Below are 12,445 nucleotides of genomic sequence, written 5' to 3' on the forward strand. Positions count from 1 at the left end.
CCACCCAAAAACGCTTAAATAAACCTAACACTAACCCCTGACAATCCACTTACAGTTATTGAAGTCCCGCTTGAAGGATCCATCCAGCCGGCAAGATGTCTTCATCCAGGCGGCCTCTTCGATCTTCATTCCAGCCGGCGAAGTCCTCATCCAGTCGGCATCTTCTATCTTCATCCATCCGGCACAGAGCAGGTCTATCCTGGAAACAACCGGCACGGAGCATCTTCTTCATACGGTCGCTACCGTAAACTGGAACTTCAATGCAAGTGACGCCATCCAAGATGGCATCCCTTGCATTCCTAGTGGCTGAAAGATTTCAGTCAGCATATAGCATTAGAGCTGCTAAAATCCTATTGGCTGTTCCAACAGCCAATAGGATTGAGCTCTCATCCTATTGGTAGTTTATTGTAGGCTAGCGTTTTTTTATTTTGGGGGGGCTTTTTTTGATAGGGCTATTGGATTAGGTGTAATTCTTTTTTATTTTTGATGTGTTTTTTTTATTTTTCGTAATTTAGTGTTTGTTTTTTGTTACTTAGTGTTTGTTTGTTTTTGATAAATTCATTTCTTTCATATTGACAAGAGTCCATGAGCTAGTGACGTATGGGATATACAATCCTTCCAGGAGGTGCAAAGTTTCCCAAACATCAAAATGCCTATAAATACACCCCTCACCACACCCACAATTCAGTTTAACGAATAGCCAAGTAATGGGGTGATAAAGAAAGGAGTAAAAAGCATCAACAAAGGAATTTGGAAATAATTGTGCTTCATACTTGCTGCCGGTTCCTGGCGTTCTTGCCTTTTAGGGACTTTTTGGACTTGTTCCTTTGTGGTTCTCTTCTTTGGTACTTCCGGACTTGTCTATTATCCTATCCGTTTAGCCGCTGTCTGGGAGGGCCTGTTGTCTTTTCCTGTTTTTGAGAGTTATTTTTTTTCCCTATCAGGGACGATAGGCTGTGTTGTCTCCTTTTCCAAGCTTTGCATAGGGGTTTTTCTACCGCGGTTGGGATGCTTTACATTCTTTTTCCTTTGGTGGGTTCCTCTGGTTACGTACTCTGAGGTGTTTATGGAGACGTTTAGGGGCACACTGCGTGGCCTCGTGGTTGCTCTAGCTTTGTTCTACTCCTTCGGACGACTTGGTCCTCACTGTTTTCCCTTGGTCTTGGCTGCCTTGGTGTTGTTCTGCACGCCTTCTGGGCTCTAGAGTCTTGTAGCGACCCTGTTGTGCTCTAGCTCCTATTGGAGTTCTGGACTCTGGCAAGGGGTGTTCTCGAGTGACTCTGGTTTTCCGGATTCGTCCGGTCATTCCCCTGTGAGGTCTGTTTTCAGATGGGGTATTTTTGTTCCCTGGGGTGTGGTTGGTTCCACACATTCTGGGCTCGGGCCTATAGTTTTTGTCTTGAATCGTTCTGGATGTCCGGAATCTTATGATCCTGTGGCTGGGTCAGTGCGTTCCAGTTTTTCCAGGGAACATTGGCCATGACTTATGGTCTAGTTAGTTGGGCTGCTTGCAGCTTGGACAGGATCTGTGCATTTTTGGATATGCTCCTTTTAGTCTGTCCTGTCCTTTGAAGGATGGGTGCTCTCCTTCATTTGGAGTTCTCCTGTGTTTTGGGGTTTGGATGATTTTAATTCAGCTTTTGTTTTCTTCAGGCTACGGCTTCCTGCTTGGGGTTTGTGCGCTGTTTTCCTCTATGCTCTCCCCCTTGGGGGGGTAGTTTTGTTCTCCTTTAGGAGGTGGAATTTCCTCTCTCGGAAAGTTGGCTGTCCTGTCTTGTGGGTAGACAATTGGAATGGGTATTTTACCCTATAGTTGGTTGTTCTGTTCCATCTGTGGAGATTGACGTCTCCGTGTTGAGACTGTCATTAGTATCATGCTGGGTCATATGGCGACCTACTGCATTTCCCCATTCATCTCTATGAGGTTCTCTTGGGAGTTCCTAATTGAGGGACCTATTTGGGTTGGCACCCAAGCTCTTTTGGGGTGGTTAGGTCCATCCCATTCTTCCCTTTTTCTGGGCCTGAGATTGTAGTCTTTTTGTTCCACTGCTTGTCAGATCTTTTGCTGGGCTTGTCTGGTGTTGGGAGCAGAATCTGGGATCTGGGGTTTGTCCTCGGGTCTTGAGGTACAGGGAGCCTCTTTGAGGTTTCGGTGCTTCTCTATGTTCAGGTTACGCGAGTTGCTTGGTGACTTGTGGATAGCCTGTTATGTGGCCATTGCTTAGTGGAAGTTTCGCAGTTTGAAGATGGGGTTTGGGCTCTGATCTGGTATAATGGTTAGAGCAACATCTCAGATCTTTTGACTACTCAGGTTTGATTCCCATTACTAGGAATTGTATTTTTATCAAATCTACTTCAGCTGCTCTTTACTTGCTCTGCAAGTATATTTTGTTTACAAGTCATCCTGGTATGGCTATTGCGTGTGCTTGATACAGGTGTTTTGTATCTTGGTCTGCGTCACGTATTTTGGCTCTGAATATATTGATATTCTGAGTTCCTTGTGACTTGAGGACTTCGTATTCAGTTGTTATTTAGGTGTGTTTGCACTGTAATAGGAGTTTTCTTCTCTGTTTTCGGATCTCGGTCCCAATCTTGTGGTTTCTGTACTCTTTGGGGTATGGGCATTGCCTCCGTCATTTTTTCTCAGGATGGTTTTTTGGTCTCTATGAGCTTGACTTGGTTCTGGAGTTTTTTCCTTATTTTATTTGGAATTTGTGGTACCCTATTTCGGATCTTCCAGGTATCCTTGTCTGGGTTCTCTGTGTTATCTTTCTTTGGGGAGTTTACGGTAGTTGACCCCTCTCTCTCATAAGGGGTGTGTTGTGGGGGACCGACTGCTGGGCGATGGTGTCTTCCGTAGGCGTGTTGGCTCAGTCGAGTCTAGTCCTGTGGTCTCTATCAAGGCTTGTGAACTTCTTGTGAACTTCTGTGGGTCAGTGTCCTTGTCAAAGTTTTCTCGGCTTCGGACGAAGCAGGGTTTTTGCTGGGGAATGGACCACCTTTTGTACCCTCCCGTTTTAGCATTCAGTGTCCTCTATAGCTTGGGTATTGTTTTCCCAAAAGTATTGAATGCAGATAAGGACTCTTTCCATCTGAAGAAAAGAAAATTATCAGGTAAGCATAATTTGTTTTACTTCAGTTATTCAATTTGCTTTGTTCTTTTGGTTTTCTTTGTTGAAGAGCCTACCTATTAGTTCATCTCTGGATCACTGCAGTTTGTGCAGCCATTTAGTGCTGTTTCAAATATACAAAATTGTTTTGAAGTATTTGTAAGTAAGTAACATGTGCACATTCCTAAACCTTCCTACTTTCTTTTCAGCAAAGGAAATAATTTATAACTTCACCTTGTTAACACATTTTGCCTTGTTTTGCATTCCAGAGACTCTCCTGTTGAAATTCGTTTTGAGTGTAATGGGAAATGTATTTTTTGGAATTAATGTCCCTTTAAGACCAGTCCAAATTCTTGCAGTCTGTACATTTGTTTTGTTTTTTTCTTCAAACTTTTTGCCAAAATCTAAATAAGTTACATGTTTTGACTCACACTGGTTCATTGTTTTCAGTCAAGAAAGTCAGTCACCTCCCTAAAGTGAACCAATGATTTTTTGGATCTTAAAACATTTTTGTGACCTTGGCTAAGTACAAATTTTTTATTTCAAAACTGCTTCCAATAGATTTTACACTATATATGTTAAACTTATTTGAACTTAGTTTCTACATTAACAGCACACCAATTACCTGAAATTAATCTTCGCAAGAATGACTTAAACCTTTCAGTTAATAGTTTTGGCGGCACAGATCAAAGCTTCCTGGGTACTAATGGTTGCACATATGTTTACCTACTGATTTAATCACTTAATCTTTTTACTTTGAAAACACCTGTACAATTCCAACCTTTAGAAATTGTGCAAAAAAAACTTTATTAAAGGGACATTCCAGCCAAAATTGCAATCCACATCAATGCATTTCAGTTTTGAATAGAATCATTGTTGTAATATATATATATGTATTAGCAAAAATGCTTCTAACAAAAGCTATAGATGTTTCAAAAGTGTATATAAGTATGCACAGTGCGCCAGCATTTTAAACACAACACTTGCTCAGAAAGCCTGGTAATCTGGTAATTACTCTATTTGTTAATTGCTGACATGATAAAAGCCCCACTGGCATTCTAAGTAGCTGCAATATTTAAAATGCTGGTGCACTAAGACTATCTAGCTATGCATTTTTGCCAATATATGTATATAGCAAATATGTTTCTATTCAAAGATGTAATTCATGTATGTGTATTTAAATTTTGATCGCAAGGTCCCTTTAACCATCTAGTCTTACGAAGAATCGGTTTCCATGGAACATATTGTTAATCCTTTTCCACTTCAATATTGTATAATCTTTTTCTTTCTCTCCCACTTCTGTTGGAAAATCACTTTGTTTTTTTAGTATCCTTTGTTGAGAAGCTTATCTAGGTAGGCTCGGAAGGAGCAGCAATGAATTAATAGGAGATAGCTTGTGATTGGTGGCTACGTACATATATCTCTTGTCATTGTCTCACCATATGTGTTCAGTTGGCAGCTATTAGTTGACTGCTAGTCTGGAGCTGGCTTTAACTGTGTGTTTAATCTTTTTTCCAGGGGTTAGATATATAGTTACATGCAAGCAATGGGCCAATAATACAACTTTTCAGACACATTAGAGTATTATCTTTTTACACTTTAATATCCTTTTAAAGCAGACCTTTTTTCTTTGTTTTGTTTAAAAAAGAGCACTTCACAGCACAGAATTTCAATTTGGTAAAGATTATGTTCCTGTCCTTAATAAATCAAACTTTTATTGACATCATTGCTAAGCTTTGTCTCTCTCCACCAGAGGGGTCTCTAAGCACTTATAATAGTCAACAATAAGACATAGGGACCCCCAAGACCCCTTGTTTTTAAGCACAGAAGCCCACTTTAACAAAATAAAAAGCAATATAGGTTTTAAAAACCAGGTGATCACTGTGGTGTGAATAATTGTGCATGTATTAGAGTAGAAGCTTATGGGAGCCTCTGTGTACATCAAAGTTATATAACTGTAGGGCTTAAATGTGAGCAGCATCTAAAAGAAAATTCAAAACAGCTCAGCATAGGAAATGGCTCAACAGTTAGGGTGTTAAAGGGACAGTCTACTGCAGAATTGTTATTGTTTTAAAAGATAGATAATCCCTTATTACCCATTCCCCAGTTTTGCATAACTAACACAGTTATATTAATATACTGTTTACCTTTTTGATTACCTTGTATCTGTCTCTGCATACTTTCCCTTATTTAATTTCTTTTAACAGATTTACATTTATAGCCAATCACTGCTGACTCCAAAGTAACTCCACGGGAGTGAGCACAATATTATCTATAATGACACACACGAACTAGCACCGTATACTTTATGCAAAAGATAAGTAAAATAATGACAGAAACATTAAAGGGATACTAAACCCAAATTTATTCTTTTATGATTCGCATATGGCATGCAATCTTAAGCAACATTTTAATTTACTCCTATTTTCAATTGTTCTTCGTTCTTTTGGTATCTTTATTTGAAAAAGCAGGAATGAAAGCTTAGAAGCCGGCTCTTTTTCAGCTCAGCACCCTGGATAGCTCTTGCCGATTGGTGGCTACATTTAGCCATTCATTTTCAAGAGAATGCATCAGTCGGTCTTCCAGTTTATCAGACCCACCAGGCACATTACATTAGAAGATGACACAAGAGTGCCACAAATGGGCTAAAGTGCATCTTTTTAAAGCTCTGGAGGGACAATTGTACAGTTTATGTCCATCAGCCAAGAGTAGGAGAATGTCTTGTTTCTCAATACTTCAGCATTGTAAAATAAAGGGACATGAAACCAAACATTTTTCTTTCATGATTCACTTACAGCATACAATTTTAAACAACTTTACAATTCATTTCTATTATCAAATTTGCTCTTTGTTAAGGGATCAGCAATAGACTATTAGGAGCTAGCTGAACACATTGGGTGAGCCAGTGAAAAGAGGCATAGGTCACCAATCGGCAGCTAGCTGGAAGTAAATTGGAAAGTTGTTTAAAATGGCATGCTCTAACTGAAATCATCAAAGTTTAAACGTAATTATTTTCATGATTCAGACAGAACATGTGATTTTAAACAACTTTCTAATTTGATTCTATTATCTAAATTGCTTCATTCTCTTGGTATTCTTAGTTGAAAAACATATCTAAGTAGGCTCAGGAGCAGCCAACCATTAGTGGGAGCTAGCTGCTGATTGGTGGCTGCACAAAAATGCCTCTCTTCATTGGTTCACCAGATGTCTTCAGATAGCTCCCAGTAGTGCATTGCTGCTCCTTCAAAAAAGGATACCAAGAGAATGAAGCAAATTGAATAAAAGAAGTAAATTGGTAAGTTGTTTAAAATCACATGCTCTATTTGAATCATGAAAAAGAAAAATGTTGGGTTTCATGTCCCTATGTTCACTTTAGTGCCCCTTTAAGAAGTTCAGTATTTTTATTTATGCTCTATACAACCACCCTGCTGTTTCAGTGCAGCTTTTGCTTAAAATTCAGTGACATAAAAATACATTTATTTATTATTTTTTTTACTTCTGGGGCATTTTTAGATGGTGAATCAATTTTTTCTCATTATACAATGAATATAACACTGCTGAACCTTACGTTCTCTTTGAGTTGCTACCAGCGATTATGGTGTCCTATGGAAAGCAACAACTTGCAGGGGATTGTGGGAATTATCCTGGTGCTGCCCGACATAACTAGAAAGCGAATATTGATTAACGTGTAATGTGTTCTGTATAGTTTAGCGTCTTTTCACTTTCTGTTTGCTACACAGTAGTTCCTCTATTAGTTTAGACAGCTTAACAACTTCTCAAGTATTACAGTTGTAAAATAAATCTGATCCTGCTGCAGAGGTGAAGGGTTCTATGAATGAAATAAAGGCTGTAAACCCAGAAACACCATTTTCAGCCTACTAGCTGGTACTGCAAAACACATATTACATAGTGTACAGTACAAAATAAAATAGTTTATTTAATAAAAAAATTACTGACCTACTATACACAAAATATAATGCAGAAATGTGTGCTCCTTGTGAAATGTACTGATAACCCCTTACTGAGCTTTCAGACTAATATTTCTCTTTAATAAATCTTATACGGCAGGACTCCCTTATGCCAGAGGGTCAGCAGTGCCTAGTAAATGAGCCCTGGCATCTAAAAAGTACCCTGGTCCTGTACTTGGAAAGGGGAGGTGTGGGTAGTGTTGCCACCTCAGCAATGTTTTTCAGTACACATATGAGTTACACATGCTGCAGGGTTTGCAGGGGGGAACATGGATAGTGCTGTCAATGATCACTATTTGTGTGCTATCCAGGTGTGCAAATTTATGCTCCCCTCTGCACAACCTGCAGCATGTGTAACTCATAAGTGTCCAGGAAAACATGGCCTAGGTGTGGGGTTGAAACTGTACATCTTCCCTTTCCTGTAGTAGCCGGGCTTTGTTCCCTCAAGCTCTTGCATGGCAGACATCCCAAGGTCACTTCACTGCTTCATGTGTTCTGTACAATCAAGGGGTAAAACCACATCTGTGAGTGACATTTACTGCAGTTCCTTAATCCACAATGTGTCCGTGTGTTTTCCAGCCAGGAATAAGACACTGCTATAGGGTCATTTTAGACCTGGCACAGAGGTGTGCATGGCAATCAAGGAGTTAAAAGATGTGCTGTGCAGTGAATAAACCCATTGATTATTCATGTGAGTTCTGGACAAGCAAGGGAAAGTCGCTGCATGTTTTAACCTCTTGTGACACAGAAGTGCAACCAAGAGATATCAGTACTGAAAACAGTATTACACTTGATATAATTTATGGCTAACTGGGTTATCGCTTTTGTTTTCTAGGCGTTGCAATACCTGACAAAAGCCCATAAATGTGAAACACAAAAAAGTGGATGGGAAAATGACATTCCAGCATTTAAAGAGATAATAGGAGGAGCCATTAATGTTGCACAAGGTGAGTCCATATTAATGTGTTTAGTCACATGATATTTGCAAATAATTGTTTTAGTAAGCAAAGTATATATATATATGTACATTTTATATATGGCCTTTATATCCACACATTGCAAACTATTCTGTGCCACACCTATGAAGCATTTGTAGGTGGTGTTATCTTATCTTTATCTTAAAGATATACTTACTACATGTGTGTGGAATATACATGCACCATCCACTTTGCAGACATCTTAGATCATCTCGCCATATCAGAGAGCTTTAGAAAATAGGGCCCCAAATCTGAAAGCGTATCTCTTTGATATGTTTTAGATGCAAGCTTTTGATGAGAAATTGATCCTTATATGACACTTGTATTTGATCAATCTGATTTTATTGCCTATATTAATGGCCATCTCAGTATTGAAACCTAACCATTTGTGTCTACTGATTGTTGTAATAAAAAAAAGGACATAAAACCTTAATTTATTTTCTTCCATGATTCAAAAAGAGCAAGCAATTTTAAACAACTTTCCAATTCACTTCTATTATCTAATTTGCTTCATTCTGTTGATATACTTTTTTGAAAAGCATATCTAAATAGGCTTAGGGGCTGCTGTTTGGTGGCTGCACATAAATATATTGTGATATTGGCTCACCCAAAGGATATTAAAAGAATGAAGCCAATTAGATAATAGAAGTAAATAGGAATGCTGCTAAAAATAGTTTTCTCTATCTGAATCATTAAAGAAAATGTGGGTTTCATGTCCCTTTAAGGATTATGGCTGGGTGTAAAACAAAAAAACAAAAACAGCTTATTGTGTCTGATAAAGTTTTTAAAAGTTTTCCTGTCTCAAAGTCTGTTTCTAAATTATTTTCTGCCCTCGTAAGAATGATGGTGTTTTCTAGTGAGGGCTCGGGAGCTTTTAGAGATGTGATAGACAAAAATAAATAAATAAAATCCACAGAGGCATGCTTCACCTAATACTGTCAATGTTATCTGCTAGTAAAGTTGCAGTAAGTTGGTTATTATCATATGAAGGTGCCAGCAATGGAGTCACTGCTCACACTGGTATCTCTAATTTCAAAAGGTTCCATTATTGTGTCCATAGATCTAAAGAATACATATTTTCAGCTCCCTCCCATACACTTTTTTTGAGATTTGCAATAAGCTTACACCATTTTTTTCAATCCCAAGAACCTTTAAAAACCTTTTGATCCATTTGATAGAAGAGATACGCAGACAAGGGGTATTTGTTCTATTTTATTTTTCTTTTCAGCATTTTTTTTAAACAGATGCAGCTTGGTGTATCTACTTGCGAAAAGTGTCTGACTGCAAGATAGTTGAAGAAGTTCATTGGAAATTTAGCCTAACACTTCACATGGTCTACGAGTTTCAAAGGAGAATGAGACCTTTTCTCCTATTCTTTTACAGACACTAGCCTTTCACATCACTTTTCAGAGTCTGTCTATAAAGACCCTGTCAAACAACAGTACAACACCTTCTTACATCAGGTATCAAGGTAAAACAAGAATTTCAGGGGTTTTTACTAGGCACAGAGACTTTGTCATCTCAGAGCACTTTTACTTTCCTGCTAATCTAAATTTAGAAGCATAATTCTTGAGTGGGTTCAAATTTTTCTCATATAAATGGCAGCTCCACAGGGAACTATTTCTGACAGTAACCAGGAAATAGGGCTTTCCAGAAATATACATGATGGCAAGCAGTCACAATCATCAAGCATTACATTTTTCACCACAATCCATGAGGATCAATGTATTTTCTCAAACAGGGGACTTCAGTCTGGGATGTGCTGTCCCTCACTTGTTCAATGAAATTAGGAGAGAGAAGGAAGCACTCTTTGTAATCAACCCGATTGGACAAGGACGTATTCTTTCAGTACTCCAGCAGTTTACTGTTCAACAAACATAGTTTCTCCCAAACTTTCAGGGAGTTCTGCAAGTTCCTTTACTCCATCAGAATTCTTGTATTATTGAGCCTAGTTAACCAACTAGGTGATAGGTAAAATCCTGAGCGGGAAACCACCAATCGTTAGAAAGTACATGTAACTTGCTTCTTATTGGCTCTGGAGTTGCAATGTGTGTGGATCCTATGCAGGATGTTACCTATGTGTTATCCTTTTTGCAGGGGTTAAACAGATATAATTCAATTTTCTTCAAAATGGAGAGAATAATCAGGCTGACCATTGCACGGCCAGAACTCACTCAGTGCCCTTAAAAAGAGGGCTTAACATGGAAGTCCTTGCAAGTGTTGGGTTGCCTCTCCTACAAATTAATGATGTTCTCTGCAATGGAGAAGAGAGATGAAATATGCATGTATCAAGGTAAAATTTGTCTTTATAGAATCCTGTGAAGGACCTTGTAGCACCTATGGATGCAAATTTCACCTAAACAGAGAGTGTTAGAGAATCGGGCCCCATAGTTATCTAAGGTCAATAATGCAAATATTTGAGTCGATTCTAATCTTTCCGATCCTGTGCATTTTTTTTGGCTTCAGATCAGTCAGTGATCACAATCCTATCAATAACACCATTTAGGTATTGTGAAAGTTCTGATCCGTTATGAGAAGATAGTGGGAAAATCAGCCATACGATACACAGACAGCAATGGCTTCAGTGAGTACTATCCTCCCGAATACAGGTTTTGCACTATATTTTGGCAATAAAATGGACACACACAAAGTTTTGATAAAGTTCTCATGTCTCTCATCTTTCTCTTGGCAATGCCCCATAGATTCTCTATGGGGTTCAGGTCAGGCGAATTTGCTGGCCAATCAAGCACAGTAATCCCACGGTCATTGAACCAGGTTTTGGTGCTTTTGGCAGTGTGGGCAGGTGCCAAGTCCTGCTGGAAAATTAATTCAGCATCCCCATAGAGCTTGTCTGCGGAAGGAAGCATGAAGTGCTCCAAAATCTCCTGGTAGATGGCTACGTTTACCCTGGTCTTAAAGAAGCACAGTGGACCAACACCAGCAGATGACATGGCTCCCCAAAACAACACAGACTGGGGAAACTTCACACTGGACTTCAAGCATCTTGCAGTGTGTGCCTCTCCATTCTTCCTCCATACTCTAGGTCCTTGGTTTCCAAATGAGATGCAAAATTTGCTCTCATCAGAAAAGAGGACTTTGGACCACTGAGCAACAGACCAGGTCTGTTTTTCTTTAGCCCAGGTAAGACGCTTCTGACGTTGTTTGTTGTTCAGGAGTGGCTTGACAAGAGGAATACGACATTTGAAGCCCATGTCCAGGATCCATCTGTGTGTGGTGGCTCTTGTGAAAGTCCCCAACACTTATGAATGGCCTTTTCCTGACAATCCTCTCCAGGCTGCGGTCATACCTGCTGCTTGTGCACCTTTTTCTTCCACATTTTTCCCTTCCACATAACTTTCTATTAATGTGCTTTGATACAGCACTTTGGGAACACCCAACTTCTTTTGCAATTACCTTTTGAGGCTTTCCCTCCTTGTGGAGGGTGTCAATGATGGTTTTCTGCACAACTGTCAGCTCAGCAGTCTTTCCCATGATTGTGATTCCTACTGAACCAGACTGAGAGACCATTAAAGGCTCAGGAACCCTTTGCAGGTGTTATGGCTTAATTAGCTGATTAGAGTGGGACACTTTGAGCCTAGAATATTGCACCTTTTCACAATATTCTAATTTTCTGAGATTGTGGATTTGGGGTTTTCATGAGCTGTAAGCCATAATCATCACAATTATGACAAATCACGGCTTGAACTATCTTGCTTTGCATGTAATGAGCCTATCTCATATATTAGTTTCACCTTTTAAGTTGCATTAGTTAAATAAATGAACTTTTGCATGATATTCTAATTTTTTGAGTTTCACCTGTGTGATATATATATATATATATATATATATATATATATATATATATATATATATACACACGTGATATCCAGGTACAGCGAATGAAATCTATGGGAACATGAGAAAAAAGGAAATTTATGCTTACCTGATAAATTGATTTCTTCTACGATACTACGAATCCACGGATTTAATCCTTACTTGTGGGATATTATCCTCCTGCTAACAGGAAGTGGCAAAGAGCACCACAGCAGAGCTGTATTTATAGCTCCTCCCTTCCCTCCAACCCCAGTCATTCGACCGAAGGTTTAGGAAGAGAAAGGAAAGGCTAAAAGGTGCAGAGGTGACTGAAGTTGTAAAAATAAAATATAATCTGTTTTAAAATGACAGGGAGGGCCGTGGACTCGTCGTATCATAGAAGAAATCAATTTATCAGGTAAGCATAAATTTCCTTTTCTTCTGCAAGATACGACGAGTCCACGGATTTCATCCTTACTTGTGGGATACAATACCAAAGCTACAGGACACGGATGAAAGGGAGGGACAAGACAGAGACCTAAACGGAAGGCACCACTGCTTGAAGAACCTTTTTCCC

The 12,445-nt window shown here is 39.1% G+C and overlaps 1 protein-coding gene across 1 annotated transcript in view; it reads left to right on the forward strand.

Annotated features, from left to right (window-relative positions):
• Positions 1 to 12,445, forward strand: part of TTC27 (tetratricopeptide repeat domain 27) — a 1,013,239-nt gene that overhangs the window by 908,176 nt on the left and 92,618 nt on the right. Inside the window, exon 19 of the mRNA XM_053711856.1 lies at positions 7,914 to 8,025. Coding sequence (XP_053567831.1) covers positions 7,914 to 8,025 — 112 coding nt within the window. The remainder of the gene's footprint in view (positions 1 to 7,913; positions 8,026 to 12,445) is intronic.

Source organism: Bombina bombina, chromosome 4 (genome assembly GCF_027579735.1).
Source record: "Bombina bombina isolate aBomBom1 chromosome 4, aBomBom1.pri, whole genome shotgun sequence".
Lineage (NCBI taxonomy): Eukaryota > Metazoa > Chordata > Amphibia > Anura > Bombinatoridae > Bombina > Bombina bombina.